Source organism: Dendrobates tinctorius, unplaced genomic scaffold, assembly GCF_039654945.1.
Source record: "Dendrobates tinctorius isolate UK_male_01 unplaced genomic scaffold, ASM3965494v1 ptg000102l, whole genome shotgun sequence".
NCBI lineage: Eukaryota > Metazoa > Chordata > Amphibia > Anura > Dendrobatidae > Dendrobates > Dendrobates tinctorius.
This window is the reverse complement of record NW_027361770.1, coordinates 8764136-8781416: the sequence shown is the minus strand read 5'-3', so window position 1 is coordinate 8781416 and position 17281 is coordinate 8764136. Positions and strand designations below refer to the sequence as shown.

General features: G+C 41.3%; 1 protein-coding gene across 1 annotated transcript in view; it reads left to right on the top strand.

Annotated features, from left to right (window-relative positions):
* The window catches only part of SDHA (succinate dehydrogenase complex flavoprotein subunit A), a 114805-nt gene that overhangs the window by 45148 nt on the left and 52376 nt on the right, over positions 1-17281 (top strand). The window contains exons 5-7 of the mRNA XM_073587714.1: positions 6296-6460; positions 10933-11081; positions 12185-12309. Of these exons, the coding sequence (XP_073443815.1) occupies positions 6296-6460; positions 10933-11081; positions 12185-12309 (439 nt within the window). The remainder of the gene's footprint in view (positions 1-6295; positions 6461-10932; positions 11082-12184; positions 12310-17281) is intronic.

The following is a 17281-nucleotide window of genomic DNA, read 5'->3' as shown; positions in this document are numbered from 1 at the left end:
AGAGTTTTCATCTATGGTTCTGGTTGCAGTATATATTCCCCCTCAAGCATCTGTTAAAGCTGCTATTGGTGAATTAGCTTGCAAAATATCAGAATGGGAGAAAGGATCTCCAGAAGCATTTGTGATCGTAATGGGGGACTTTAACAAAGGAAAACTCAACCTGGATCTCCCCAAATTTACTCAACATATAAACTGCTTCACGAGAGAGAACAATACGCTTGATCACTGCTATACAGTCATAAAAGGGGCCTACAGGGCAGTGAGGAGAGCAGCAGTGGGTTTTTCAGATCATTGTCTAATTCATTTAATTCCAGCCTACAGGCAAAGGTTGAAAACATCCAAACCTACAGTTTATACAAAGAAGACATGGTCTGAGGAGGCAAAATTGCAACTACAAGCATGCTTTGAATGCACGGACTGGGAGGTATTCCAGGAAACATGCTCGGGTCTGGATGAATGGGCTGATGCAGTGTCCTCATATATCCGTTTTTGTGAAGACACGTTTATTCCATCCAAATCTGTCCACTTTCGGGGAAACAACAAGCCGTGGTTTACAAATAAAGTCAGGTTGATCCGTAAGAGAAAAGAGGAGGCTTATAAAGCAGGCGATATTACTGAATTCAAGAAACTTAGGAACTCGCTATCTAAAGAGATCAAGTTAGCCAAACACGAGTATGCAGAGATTCTGGAGGAAAGGTTCTCATCAAAAGATACTAGATCTGCATGGAGAGGATTAAGAGAGGTCACCAATTATAAAAGCCACCCCACTATAGTGAACCCCAGCAGAAGTCTGGCAGCAGAGTTAAATGAATTCTACTGCAGATTTGAGGCAAGCTCTACACACAGTGGCTATTCATCTCTAAGCTCCTCAGTCTGTTCATATAAAGATCATTCATTGTGCAACACCCAAGTAGTGATCTCCGAGGCAGAGGTGATACGCATCCTGAAGGGACTTAAGGTCAAAAAGGCACCTGGCCCTGATGGTGTATCTCCAATGTGTCTGAAAGTATGTGCTACCCAGCTTGCCCCTATACTGACAAATATATACAATGTGTCACTGAAAGAGTGCGTTGTACCTCAGTGTTGGAAAAATTCCACAATTATCCCTGTCCCCAAGAAAGTGGGATCCTCTGAGTTGAATGACTATAGACCAGTAGCACTCACATCTGTAGCTATGAAAGTCTTCGAAAGAATTATGATGTCCCACTTGATAAAATTCACGCAGAAGCTATGGGACCCGCTTCAGTTTGCCTATAAGGAGAATCGTTCGGCAAACGACACTGTCAATCTGGCACTGAAGTACATTTTGGATCATACAGATGAACTGCACTCTTATGTCCGGATTCTTTTCATGGACTTTAGCTCAGCGTTCAATACCATTGATCCGAATTTACTTCATAAGAAAATGGTAGCTCTTGGAGTCCCTCTCAACTTATGCTTGTGGATTTATAACTTCCTGACAGCCAGGAATACAGAGTGTAAAAGTTGGACCATTCACTTCTGACACCTTGGTCACAAACATCGGGGCACCTCAGGGGTGTGTTTTGTCCCCGTTACTGTTTTCTCTCTATACGAATGATTACATCTCTTCACCAGACTGAGTAAAAATCTTGAAATTTGCCGATGATATGACACTGATTGGTCTCATCAGGGGAAATGCTGAAGACTTGTATCAGAGTGTAGTGGAAAGAATATGTGACTGGTGTAAAGCCAATAATCTTGTACTCAACACTAAAAAAACTGCTGAGATGGTTGTGGATTTTAGGAAAGATCAACATGAGATACTTCCAATCTACATCCATGACGAAGTGGTTCTTAGGGTCACAGAGACCAAATTCCTTGGTGTTATCATCTCTCATGATCTTAAATGGGGGAAAAACGTGGATGCTGTTATAAGAAAAGCACAACAGAGGATGTTCTTCCTGTGTCAGCTGAAAAGATATGGTTTGTCTAAGAATCTGCTGATCTTCTTTAATGCTGTCATCAGATCTGTGATTTGTTCCTCTCTGATAGTCTGGTATGGGGGAGCCACTGCGCATGACAAACTCCGCTACAAAGGACTTTCAGAACAGCAGAGAGAATTATAGGTTCCCCCCTGCCTAAAATCCAGGATCTTTATGATAAGAGTATTCGATCCCACGCATTGAAAATTTCATCCGATCCCTCTCACCCGGGACACTCCTCATTCCAACTACTCCCTTCAGGACGTCGCTTCAGAGTCCCCAAATGCAGCACCAACCGCCATATGAACAGCTTCTATCCACTCTCTGTTCAACAATTAAATCGTCATGTGTAGACTATATACTGTATCTGTCTTGTTAGATGTTACTTGTTGTATCTGTTATATATTATATTGCCTCTTTGCCACAAAGAATTCCTTGTATATATGTAATATGTACTTGGCGATAATAAATTTGATTTGATTGATTGATATGAGGCATACACAGGTATCGTTCTCCTCAGCAGTCTGTCGTCTGTATGCCCATATTAATAGCTTAGATAGGTCAAATGTGGTGACAGATTCCCTTTAAGAAAAGTATGTGTATATGCCGAGGCTGCCATGAAAAGTATACTAGATAAAAATAACCTGGGGTTTAAAAAAATTATTACTATTGTCCCTAAAAAAGGGAAAGATCCTTTTCTTCATGAAGCATATAGACCTGTTTCTCTATTGACGGTAGATATCAAAATGTTGGCTAAAACATTAGGTAATAGTCTGTTAGGAATAATGCCTAAAGTTATACCGTACATCCAGACCAAACTGTCTTTATGGCCAACAATTCCACAGCAATAAATTCGTGCCGCCTCTTTTTGAATATGCAGCTCCCACCATATAACATTGGGCATAGAGTGGTGCTGTTGATTGATGCAACAAAGGCCTTCTGTAGCATAGAGTGGAATTTTCTCTGGGAGGTGTTGAAGAAAATGTGGTTCAGAGCCACGTTTATATCATGGGTGCAGTTGCTATACTCCTCCCCTACAGCTAAAATCAAAGCAAACGGTGAGCTGTCACAAAGCTTCAGATTACAGTATATAGAGGCACAAGACTGGGGGTGTCCTCTGTCCCCATTGTTGTTTGCCATTGCAATAGAGCCCTTGGCGGCAGTAGTGAGGAATTCTTCTGAAGTTAGAGGAGTTCAATGTGGGAAAGTAGGAGAGAAGATTGCATTGTATGTGGATGACATTCTGCTATTTCTGGGAGACTTCGGTAGATCCCTTAATAGTGTAATGGATACACTTAAACAGTTTGGGCGGTTATCAGATCTGACTATTAACTGGGATAAATCTACTATTACTCTTAGATGGCCTGGTAGACAGTTCAGACATTCAGCATACCCAAATAGAGTTGGTTTCCCAGTTCAAATACTTGGGGTTGGTAATATCATCTCCTCTTTGAGATTATGAAAAACCAAATAAACTGCTTCTTCTAGACAAAATTAAGTGCAAAAGAAATTCTCCCATTTGGCTCCCGGTATCTAGATTCCATAAGATAAACATGCTTTTCAGAGTTTTGATCTGGCGTAAAGGACATTCCTTGAATAAGACTAGAAACTTTGCAGAGACCAAAAGACTATGGTGGCCTGGCACTGCCAAATGCATGGTTATATTTTCTGGCGGCTCAATCCCAACATATGAAGGGATGGAAAGAAAGTGACACGGGCAGTTCGGTTTGTAAAATTATTCAAAATACTGTGGGACAGGGGCCCCTTGTGGAACGTTTAGAGGCAGGCAGGATTGGTGGTCTCTCAGTATACCCTACGTTGGACTTAATTTCCAAGGTTTGGCTTAAAATCAAACACTTAAGGGTCCCGTTACATTCAGCGATGCACCAGGCCAGGATCGCTGGTGCATCGCTAAATTGTCGCTAGTGAGCTGCCAAACAGGGAGATCTCACCAGCGACGCAGCAGCAATAAGCGATCCGTCGGCGGTCTGTTACCTGTCACACCGCAGCGATGATGATGACTTCCGCCTGAGTCCATGCGTCGCTAGTCGGCGCCAGCGGAACGCCAATGAGGAAAAACTGGCCCAGGACATTCGAGCGCGATCAGCGATATCCAGCGGGGGGACCGATCGCAGGTACGTGTCACACAAAGCGATATCGCTAGCGATATCGCTGTTGCGTCACAAAATCGGTGACGCTTTAGCGACATCGCTAGTGATCTCGCTATGTGTGAAAGGCCCTTAAGGCCGGTTGAACACTTATCAATGTACACACCTCTTTGGAGTAATGACTTACGGTACCGTTACACCTAGCGATGCACCAGCGATCCCGACCAGCGATATGACGCGGTCAGGATAGCTGGTGCATCGCTAGGTGGTCGCTAGTGACCTGCCACACAGGCAGATCTCACCAGCGACATCGCTGGGGACGGGGATCGCTACTTACCTGTCAGACGCGGCGATCCTGCGTCCTCCCGCCCGGCTCCACGCGTCGCTCGTCGGCGCCACAGGAAGCCCAGCAGGAAGTGACCGACGAGGAATGGTCCAGGAGCTTCTCGCGCGATCAGCGATAACCAGCGGGGGAGCCGGTCAGAAGTAAGTATCACATGCAGCGATATCGCTGGCAATATCGCTGCAACGTCACAAAATCGGTGACTTTACAGCGATATTGCTAGCGATATCGCAGTGTGTAACGGGGGCTTTACTCTCAGAATTTGCCAAACTAACTGAGTTCAGGAACTGGAAGATTATGGGTATACAGTACGTTCACCAGGTGGTCAGCAATGAGTGACTCAAATCTTTTGTCTGCAAAGAGTTCCATCTACTTGATAGTTGCTTCTTCCAAATCTTTCAACTCCAACATGCCTATAGAGCCCAATGTAAAGTGAAAGATGTTAAAACTAGAGAGATGTGGTATTGGACACTATTTGCTCAGAGGGCGCTACGAAGGGGGTAATATCCAGTGTCTATGGTGACCTTCTCTTTGTCATCCTTCAGAAAGTCCCTCTGTTGGTTAAAAAGAATTAGAGAAACTACAGGAGAAAAAAAGCGCCAATAGGGTTTTAATTTGTTTGCACTCACCTGATCTTTCAGGATATTAAAACATATAGACACATCCAAGTTGTCAGCTGCAGCGGATCCATAGGTCAAAGTGATGACCAAATCATAGTATTAGATTAGGAAAATTTGTGGGTAACTTCCGCTCTCCTGTAAAAGTACAATCCAGGCAGGTAGAAGATAAAGAATGGTGTTTTTATTTTTTTCAACGCGTTTCAATGTCACCAAGACTACTACTTCAGGAGATGCTATAAATCACCTGAAATGATGTTTAAAATAGGTTTTAGAAATGTTTCTGGATGCCTGAGGTGCATCCCTCAGGAAGCAGGAATATTGCACATGTTATGGTCATGCCCGCGGTCTGCACTCAGTTTTGGGGCATATAGAATCAGCCAATGGGTGCATGGTGACTAGTAATCCCCTCACCTGCATACTGAGATATGTAGATTAACTGTGTTCTGTTGAGACTGGGAAACTTGCCATAGCTTGTTACTATACAGTTTATTAATCAAGTTGATTCCCTCATCATTGGAAAAAGGGATATACCTCAAAAGGGATAGAAATAAATATTTTGATAAATTGTGGGGTCCCTGGCTTGGAGTTAACCAGTGATCAGCCTCGATAGGATCTTGTTAGATGTGTATCAATTGCTATAGAATCACTACACGTTGCGTTTACAAAGCCAATCAGCTGTGTGCCTTTCGACTTGTCTCGTCTTGACCGGCCTGATTTATTCTGTTTTGTATGGTCGTATCTCTATGATATGGTATTCTGAATAACAAATGTTGGGGGTGGTGGTGGTGTTCAGGGTATGGAGGAGGGGGATGGGGTTAAACACCTTTGGTTGAGAATGTTATTTGTGTATGTGTAACTGTTATAAAATTTAAAAAAAATTGACTTGATTAAAAAGAAACTCTAGGGTAGATGGGTTGAGTACCCTTTAACTGCATGGTTTGCCTTTCCTTCTGATTGTCCCTGTCACCTTAGGCCCATTTCTTGGATTCCCCTTACCCTTGGTGGAATCAGACAGACACACAGTAGAAGCAGTTGATTTTTTTCTCTTGTGTTATTGTTGGATTCCATCTCTGCTCTCATTGTAGATGTCTGTGTAGTGCATATGATTAGTGGATATATTTTAGTATTTTCATTGTATACCCTTCTATCCTAGGGATACACTACATAGGATTGTCTATGTAATATGATGTGTACTTCATCCTGTAATCTCATAATAAACTTTATCTGTTTAAAAATAAGGTATATAATTAATGAAGAAAATGTCTGTCCCTATTTTGGTAGCTTGAAAACTATGGAATGCCTTTCAGCAGAACAGAACAAGGCAAGATCTACCAACGTGCTTTTGGAGGGCAAAGCCTGAAGTATGGTAAAGGAGGGCAGGCTCATCGCTGCTGCTGTGTAGCAGACAGAACTGGGCATTCATTGTTACACACTTTGTATGGAAGGGTAAGTCAAGGTCTAATTCTTTGTAATCCTTTCCCAACATAGGACATACAAAATTATTATATCTTTTACTTATCATGGAGCATAGGAGAATCGATGGGATTTAGTTTGCATCAATGGGAGAATTCCCTGACTTGCCATGCTATCAAAAGCGGAGTGATGAATGCTGTCAGTTAATCCCTTCACAACATATGACCTAAATTAACGTCTTATGTCGTGTTCCTGCCTCTGATGCCGGCTTTCACATAGAGCCCGCATCTTTTCCGTCACATCACATGGCTGATTAAATCTGCTGAAGACCCCCATGCTTGTCTTGATTAAGCTATCACACAGCAATATATCCCTAAAATTGTAAGTGTTACGGATCTCGGAAAATGGCAACACCAACAAAGTTTTTTTTTTTTATTATTATTACAAATTTCTGATTTTTCAGCACTTCAATAAAAAAAAAAAAAAAAACTACATGTTTGGTAATCGTAGTGACCTGGAGAATCATATTTCCAGGTCAGTTTTACCGTATTGGGAAAATAGTGAATAATAATAATAACAAAGTGACATTGCCCTTTTTTTTGCCAGTTTAACGTACCGTATATACTTCAGTATAAGCAGAGTTTTTCAGCACAGGCGATAGCCACAGCGGGTGCAGGAGGCAGGAGCTGACTGCTGCGGATAACTCCTGTACCCAGTACTAAAGAGAAATGAATATTCACTGCGCTGGCAGTGAATATTCTTTTCTCTGTAATAGCACGCACAGTGTCAGCTGTTGCCGCTGGCTTCCTGCAGTGACTGGGCGATCACGGGTGCATGCTACTTAAGAGAAATCAATATTCCCCTTTCTCCGCTCCCATAGGCGTGTAGAGAGGTGAATATTCATTCCCTTAAGTAGCGGGAACACGTGACCACACGCCGGCTGCGTCTGACACTGCGCGCTACTTAATTGCAATGAACTGGGGACCTGCGAATCGATTGTCCCATCTCTCATTATCCACCAGCACTTACTGCCATTGGTTGGTCAGTTCTGACTAGAGAATTGTAATGTTTTTCTTGTTTTAAATAAGAGGACCACATACATTAGAGGATATTGTTAATTGGTGCTATCCAGAGCGGTATCCCTGATGTCTTTTTCAGGGATAGGGGTTGTATGACCTTTGGCCGCACACGGCTATCACATGTGCAGGGGGGCTTATCTTAGTTATCCCATCACTGCCACAATGTGATGAAATACAGCAAGCTAGTCTTGACCTAACAATTTACCACAGGGACTTATTTTAGTTGTCCCACTGCTGCCACAAAGTGTTACAAACTGCCGGGATTTATGTATATTCCACTTTCCAGTTCCGTTTTGGAACTTGCAGCAATCTGGCGCCCCCTTTACCCTCAGATCAGTCAGGGAACTGCACCTAGGATAATTAGTCGCCGGATGGGCCACTTGTGCGCTGGCTATTAGGCACGCTGCAGCGAGGGAATTATAAAGGCTCTGGCTGCAGCCAGAGTTCAGTATGTGAATAGAAGATTCTGGAATTGTCCGGAAGGTGTGATAATGGGGAAAAATACATGACACTTTACATTATTGTTACATCTGTGCTCAGTTTTTGACTGTTTTCTTTTTTTAATAATTTGCATTACTTCTGAGTCTGCATGCTGTGACAACTGTTCTCTGATCAGTGACACACACCAGTGATAAGTCATCAGCAGATGATAGCTGTATTATTCAGCTATCATCTGCCACTAAAATATGCGAGTGGAGGTCGTCTTTCAGCTGTTAGCTGGTTAAATAAATGCCAATGGAAGTCTTATTTTAATGTGTCATGGAAGTAGCACTGTTCTAACTGCTCATGGCTGCTGTTCATGGGAGACTGATTTTTGCTATGCTACTGCAGTATTGCTGTGTATAATACAAGCGATAAGGCAACCACAGGTTCAAGTCCCCTAATGGAGCTATAAAATACAGCAAATAATTAAAAGAAAAAAAAAAAAAGTTTTTAAAATATGTAAAAAAATATCTGTGGTTTAAATCACATATGTGGTACCGTCACACTGTAAAAGTCCAATCTATCAAAAAACGCTGTAATGAGAAAAAGAAAGTCAAAACCTCCAGACTTGCCATTTTTTGGCTTCAGCAACAACTGAAAAAAATGCAATAAGAAGAGGCAATCAAAACATTGTATTCATCCCAGAATGCTATTAATAAACATGTCAACTTTGGGTTGAAAAAAACAAGCCCTCACACAGGTTTTGTTTTCACAATACCTATATTTTACCACTTAATGAAACAAACAAGCGAAACCATACTGACCTGGAGAAGCATATTGCCGTGTAATGAACGCTGTAAAAACAAAACTTCAAAAAACAATTGCTTAGCTGTGCTTTTTACCAATTTCACCACACTTGAAATATTTTTCTATACTGTACAGTACATCACATGACACAATGTATGATTTCTTTCAAAAGTACAATTCATCCCCCACAAAAAACAAGTCCTCATACAGCTATTTTGTCAGAATAATAAAAAAGTTATGGCTCTTGGATGAAGAGAAGGAAAAAAACAACTCAAACGTAAAATTGCTTTGTTGGGAAGTAAACAACAAAGACAATAAAAATACCTATTATATATTCATGATGTATGTGAGTATTCACTGATTAAATGTGGACATCCTACCAAAAAAGTGAATAGGCACTGGAATAATCAATAAAAAATATATTTTTTTTTATTAGTACTTAAGTATAAAAAACTGCATATTAGCAGAGAAGATAAAAATACTGTATTTTTCGCTTTATAAGACGCACTTTTGTTCCCCCAAATTTTGGGGGAAAGTGGGGGGTGCGTCTTATAAAGCGAATCTGTGTGCTGCTGTGCTATAGAGTGGGGGGCTTGGGTGGGCTGGATGGGGGCTGCAGAGACAGCGGGAGGTCCTGTGCTCCCGCTCATTAGCCTCATGTAATAGTCACTGCACCTGCTGTCCATCACCTTGGTGCTGAAATAGCGCCGAGTTGGTAGACAGGGGAGCGGTGCATATTACATGTGCCTGCACTCATCCCCAGTCACTATAGACACCTACTGATGAGCACTCCTGCTCCCAGCTCCCCCGTGGCTTTCCTGAGTCGAGTCTGCTGTCATCCTCCTTCTGCAGGGCGAGCGGCAGCAGCAGCTCATTCAGGCAGCTCATCGCTTCAGGACTTTGCATGATGTGACCAATAGGACCTGCGGTCACATGACTCCCAGTGTGCACTGCGAGTCACATGACCGCAGCTGAGCAGCTCCTATTGGTCACATCATGGAAGGTCCTGTAGCAACAATGAGCTGCATGAATGAGCAGCAGCTGCGTGCGCCCTGCAGAAGGAGGATAACAGCAGACTCGACACAGACACTGGTAAGCCACAGGGGAGCTGGGAGCAGGAGCGATCATCAGTAGTAGGTGAGTTAACTGTTTATTATTTTAGCATGTGCTTGCCAGCAAGGGGGAAATATTGGGACGGGGGCCATGTGTGACAGCAGGGGGAAATATAGGGATGGGGGGACAATGTGTGCCAGCAGGGGGGAATATATGGAGGGGTGGGGGGACAATGTGTGCCAGCAGGGTTGGATTATAGGACAGGGGTGACAATGTGTGCCAGCAAGGGGGAACATAGGGCCGGGGGGGACATGTGAATGCCAGCAGGGGGGAATAGAGGGACGGGGGGACAATGTGTGCCAGCAGGGGGAATATAGGGATGGGGGGCCGTGTGCGTGCCAGCAGGGAGGCATATAGAGAGAGGGGGGCCATGTGAGTGCCAGCAGGGGGGCATATAGTGACCGGGGGGGCCATTTCCAGGATAGGATGGGGGGGGCTATGTGCCAGCACAAGGGGGCAATGTGCCAGGATGGGGGTTATATAAATACCAGGATGAGGAACACATACGGTATATGATTTGAAAGGTGGACACAGGCATTATAAGACACACCTCCATTTAACATAAACATTTTTTTCTCTTTTTCTTCAACAAATTTGGGGGTGCGTCTTATAATCAGGTGCGCTTATAAAGCGAAAAATACGGTACATAGAGGGGACTAAATCAAACACAGGAAAATCACAGGGAAAGACATATAGAAAGTGATTCTAATAATCAAATGGTATTGTACACAACGCATATAAAATAGTACAATGTAGATATAGCAGCAGTGTTGGTCTATGAATAAATATTAAATTACAGTACAAGTCCAACTGGATATATGGACTAAATAGTCATATACAGAACACACCATTGGAGAGTGCAGTTATACCAGTGGTGCACCCATGCCACCAGCTGGGACTGGCAACCAAGGTGTGCTCCTGAAGATCGCTGATGAGACCTTCTTTTAGTCCAAAACTGACAGCAGTGGTAAAGAACTGTAAACATTAATTATGTTGACACTGAGTGTTTAGTTTCTGATTTTTTTTTTTTTTTGTTATAATATTTTTTTTATTTGTTTAGATTTAATGTTTTTAATTCTTCAGTCTCTCAGATACGACACCAGCTATTTCGTGGAATATTTTGCCTTGGACCTCCTAATGGATAATGGAGAATGTCGTGGTGTTATTGCGTTGTGTATGGAAGATGGTTCCATACATCGATTCAGGGCTAAGAACACCGTTATAGCTACAGGGTAATATTGTTTATTTCTGATAATGACCAGCAGCTGGGGAGTTCTGGAATGGCTTTGATTTTCCATAATTTCATGTGAAGCCAGTTTTTTTTTTTTTTTTTGTATTTGTAGAGAGCCCAAGGAAATATGGAGAGAATATGCAAACTCCATACAGTTACAGATGTGGTCCTTGATAAAATTTAGGTCTAAGACACAGCTCTGCAATGTTACAACACTATCTGCTCAGCTACTGTGCTACTATAGAGTTTAAAGGTGTTCTCTGGGAATAGTAAAATACAGTGCAATTTTAAATAAATTCCTAAATATCTTTTATTACACTCATTTTGTCTTGGGAAGTAATCACTATACTGCAACAAAATTGTTACACTGATAGAAACCTGACATAGAATATTAATAAGATAGGTACATGTTAGTATGTGCAGTAGGAACCCCTCCCTTCATGTGTAGGAAGATGTGCTCTGTGGATCTTCAGTTCTAATATAGAAACAGGTCACCGCACCGTCAAAACGACGCATGTGGAGGCATCCGCATACATCGGCATGGCCTGCGTTCCTAATGCTAAAGATAGGGTACGCATGCCGACAGAGGCGGAGCTGACCGGAGGAGGTGCGGCCGTGGGCGGAGCTTCATGGAGGAAGCCCGCAGCTCCTCCATACACAAATATGAAGCCGGCCTAAGTCTTATGTTTGCTGACAGATGTGTGGAATATCAGCCGGATCTTGCCTTTTGATTTCTCACTAGTCACTATTTACAGACTCATTACTATGTTTAGACATGACCCATAGATACTGGAAACATTACTAAAGAAAGTTAAAACAAAACTTTAGATCTTTTAGTTGAACCTCATCAAGAAGGTTCTCATGTGTTAGTGGTTTTCATCCCCATCTCCGTTCTGATGTTTTGTCCAGTTTGCTCTGACTTTGTTGTTGCTCTTCTTGACACAAGCTTGTTTTATTTCTCTCTGAGTGCCCTTTTTGATCAGGTAATGAACAGTCTATGGGGCCTTGGTGCCTAGTGGACATTTTATATTCAAATATGGTTTTAAAAAGAAAAACATATAGATGTCTATTTAATTATATTTATGTTACTCTCTTAACTCCTAGTGGTTACGGACGCACATTTTTTAGCTGCACCTCCGCACACACATGCACTGGTGATGGCAATGCCATGGTGACACGAGCTGGGCTACCGTGCCAAGACTTGGAATTTGTACAGTTTCATCCAACAGGTATAGTCTTTTATACTTTTATCTTGCATGTTTCTTCTCATTGTATAAAATATTGTCACGGTTTTATCAAAACTCTTTTAGGTGTATGTTTTTGGTTTTTTTTTAGGTTGATTACTGTGTTAATTTTCCCTTATGTAGCACCATTGATTAGAAAAAAAGAAAAACAAATTGTTTGTAAAAAAAAATTGATTTTAGTGTGCAAAAGACATAAAACAAACCTTTATAAATCTTTTATCACTGCGATCGTAATGACCTGAAGAATAAAGTTGACTGTTCACTTTTATCACATGGTGATTGTCACGAAAAAATAATAATAAAAGTAATTTATGAATTTCTGGATTTTGTTCACTATTCCACCTAAAAGTCTAAAAAAATAATAATAAAAAAAAATATTATGTACCGTAGTCCAAAACAAGCTCCCACGGAGCTCATTCATTGGAAAAAATAGAAAAGTTATAGCTTGCAGAATCTGGCAATGCAAAAAAAATTTTTTTTTTTTTTTTTGTAAATCAGTGTTTTAGCGTGCAATACTTTATAATCCTGGCTTCACTGTAATTGTACTGACCTGAAGAATAAAGTCGTCTCTCATGTTTACCAAGCTGTGAACATCATATGTTGCAAAAAAAAACTAAAGGCAATTCCTAAGTTGCTTTTATTTGTTAATTTTGTTTTTCAAAAATTGGAATAAAAATGAAATATAAGATGTTACATACTACCGAATGGCACCAATAAAAAAAAAAAAAATCTTCCTCAAAAACAAGCCCCTACTTAGATCTGTTGTATGTCAACAGAAAAATAGAGGTTGTCCATGTGCCTAAGGCTGGAGTCACACACTACGTAGAAAAATACGGACCGTATTTTACGGCCGTAATACACATAAATGGTCCCTAAATAGTGCTCCGTATGTCATCCGTTGTCGGGGTGTGGCCGCGTATTTTTCTCATGTAAGCATCCGTATGTAATATGTATGGCATCCGTATACCTTTTTTCTCTCGCAGGCTTGCAAAACGGACATATAATGGATCCCTATGACAGGTTTTCAAATCCAAATGAAAGAATAGATCTAGACACATAGAATACATATATATACAGCCTCAGTGACGTCAGCGGGAGTGCCCGGCTGATCTGTGAATGAACTAATGACCGTGGGAAAAAAGTCAGAAACTTTCCCACGGTAATTAGATCATCTACAGGCAGCCATTGAGGCTACGCAGAGCTGAATCAATTCATTTGTAGTAGATTACAGTGAGGCTGGACGCATTAGCATCGGTCCTCATTGTAAGCTATTTAACCCCTTCTGATGGATAGCAGCGTGGGACATGACTGAACGGCGGAGAGGTACGGATATTGGTGATTTTTTTAATGTTATTTTTGTTGCAGGTCATTGTTTTTTTGGGATTACCAGACTAATAAAAATTTGTCAAAAACTTGGTGTATTTATTTCATTAAAAGACTTTTTAATTAATGTCTGTGTGTGGTTTTTAACCCTTTCTTAGTATAGGGTTAATAATGGATCAGTGTCTTATTGACACTTCTACATTATTAATCGGCTTAATGTCACCTTACAATCGAATGGTGACATTAACTCTTTTTTAAATTAACCAATTCGCCACCGCTACAGGGCAATGGGAATAGAGAGGATAAGTGCCAGAATTGGCACATCTTATAGATGCGCCATTTCTGGGGTGTCTGGGGGCAGATTTTTGTGCCGGGGGGGTGGGGGCAAAAACAATGGTCCCTCTCATGGCTATTAAAATCTGCCCTCACTCACCTGCTTTACCTCTCTGGTTGACAAATTACAGCGGGAGCCCACGCATTTTTTTACAACGAATTAACCCCTTAAATTAACACACCTCCCAAATTTTGCACACAAACCCTCATCTAATTATTAGTCAGGGACATATAAAAAAAAAACATGAAATGAAATGGCTTACTGTATGTAAACCATGTGTCACTTCATGTCGGGTTAGGGAATGATTTGACAGAAGCCGGCAATTGAATTAGCGGCTCTTCTGCTATGAAGAACTCTGTTATATATATATATATATATATATATATATATATAGTCAGCCTTTCTTGCACTCCTTATGTCATTCCCCCGACTTGACATGTTCATGATATGTCAATAAATCACTGAAACTTCCATCTCGATGAGTACGACCTTTTCTCTTTGCATGGATTCCCAGAATTGACTGTTTCCAGGTCTGGCACCCGAGATTCCCAGCTGCTGGGCTTCTGCATGCCGTACATCATTTGAAGTTACACGGTAACAGCGGTGCCGTCCGCTTTTTATCTTGAGTTTTGTGATTTAATATATATATATATATATATATATATATATATATATATATATATATATATATATATAATATATGTGTCTCAATGACGTTCGTGTATAATATATATATATATATATATATATATATCTAGATTTATTCTTTCGTTTCTTTATTAAACCTGTCAGTGTGAGTTTACTGTATAGCGCACTGAATTGCCGACTTTTAGAAAAGACACCGGGTGCGTATTTCTCGCAAGTCACACATGTGGTCCGTGTGTAATGCGCATTTTTAGCGCACCCATAGACTTGCATTGGCGTACTACGGCCGTAGTACGCTGACAATCGCAGCATGCTGCGATTGGCACGGACCGTAAAATATGCGCAAGAAAAATACGGCTGATGGGAGCTGCCCCATAGAGAATTATTGGTCCGTGTGCAATGCGTTTTTTTTAACGCCTATCACTCGTCCGTATTCCACTCTAGTGTAACGCCGGCCTAATAGTTCAGAGGCACTGGAAATGCAACATAGCTCCCAAAAAAAACAGTCCAGTAAAATCCAAGCTCAGAAAACCGTATGGTCCCTTCATCTGAGACCTCCAGCATGCCCAAACCCTACTTGACGTCAACATCTATGGCACTGGTGCAGAGGGGACAACACGCTTAACAGGGTTCTCCAGGTCTAATCATTGATGATATATCTGCTGGATAAGTTCATCACTATGAGATCAGTGGGAATCCGATCTAAACACACCCACTTATCAACTGAAAACTGTTTCGGCAGCAACCGGACCTAAGCAATGTATGGTCGGAACACAGCAGCCAAGCACCTTGCTTTGTAGACGAGTACAGAGCTTGACCTCCTATTTAAGTTAATGAACTACAGTATTCAGGCAGCGGCTGCTAAGCAATGTATACCGTAGGTTTGCTGTATATAGCTTGTACATCGCTTTGGCTAGGTGCACTGTCCGTGCAGCTAGCCTACAGCATATAACTGGAAAATTTTCCAGACATATACTGTAACGTCACAATGACCAATCATTCACCAGATGCAGGCTAAAAGTGTGATCCAGCCTCTTTGGCCTTCATGCACTTATGTAACTGTATAGGAAAGCGCAGCAGATTGCACTTTATATTTCAATATATGATTCTTTATAATGGGTCCCTATGGTGAACGAATGCTTTGGGATCCAACCTGGCAGTGCACAGATATGGGTTCATACCAGATGAGCGCATGTACTTGTGTGTGTCCATAAGTTCAGTGTGGACCTAGCCTTCAATTAGGCTGCATCCGTAGCAATTTCAACTGATCATGCCAATGTCAGAACCCTACCAATCTTATTTTGAGACGAGTCGTCAATTGTTATGTTCTAAATAACAATTTTAACATTCTATGCGGCACATATCTCCAGAAGCACAAACCAGACACTGTGCATTGGGCACTAAAATGGCATATTTGCAATTTTCACTCTCCAACATCCACTTAGCACCAATTTCTGGAAAATGCAAATGGAGTCACAATAGTCACTATACTCCTAGATGATTTCCCTCAGTGTAATTTGCTAAATGGCGTTCTCTGCTGTTTTTGAAGTTTTGGTACTCTGCAAATGGTGTCCACAAACTACTTTAGGAAACTCCCTAAAAGGCAATTGGCTCTCTTCTGAGCCCTGCCGTACGCCCACACAGAGATGAATGACCACATATAGGGTATTCAGAAAAAAATTGCTTTATAAATGTTTGGGTTCATTTTCCCCTGTTATTGTTTGTGAAAATTAAAAATTTGGAGAAAAATATTTTCATGTCCCAATATTAGAAATCTCTGTGAAGTTGTTGTGGGTTCCATATGCTCAACACACTACTAGATGAATTCCTTGAAGGGTGTGGTTTCCAAAATGGGGTCACTTGTGGGGGGTTACTGCACTCCTGGCACTACAACGGCTCTACAAATGTGGCATAGTGCCCCCAAACCATGCGAGCAAAGTCTCTCTCCCAAAATGGCACTCCCTTCTTTTGGAGCTCTACTGTGTGCCTGAACAGTAGTTTTCCCCTACATATGGGACATTGGCATACTCTGGAGAATCAACATAGGAAAAAGGGGAAAGGATTTAGTCAGTGCTCACCAGAATATCACAGGACCACGGGTGTCAGGTTCAATGTGACTGGAGTCCATTTGTAAATGCAGGCAAAGAAGGAAAAATGTGATTTCCATAAAAATTTACATTTTTCTTTAATCCATAGCTTGCAAAAAGTTAAAAACATACATTTCATTAAATGTCAAGGGTCAAACATCCCCCGCACACCTGACGTGTTTTGGATCTAAAAATACAATGAACATGCAAAATTTCTAACACAAATGGACTAATCATGGTGGAATCAACCTTCGAATCTTGGTCTAAAAGAAAAAAGCAGAATTTCAATCATGTGGCCAACAAATATCGTTCTGTCAAATATTGCTCTTATTATTACTATGCAAAAATACAACCAATAGTTGACTCGTATTCAAACACTTACAATGTTAATAAAGTGTTCACTATTACAACTATGAGACAGTATAAGCACCAATGATCATAATAAGTACATTTATCCCAATTCCCTACAAGAAAGAAGAAAAAGGGATTTTTGAAGATTTTTCTCTCTCCCCGGTTTACAAAATGCACACACTTGAAATCATACCTACATCTATTGTATTCATATAGA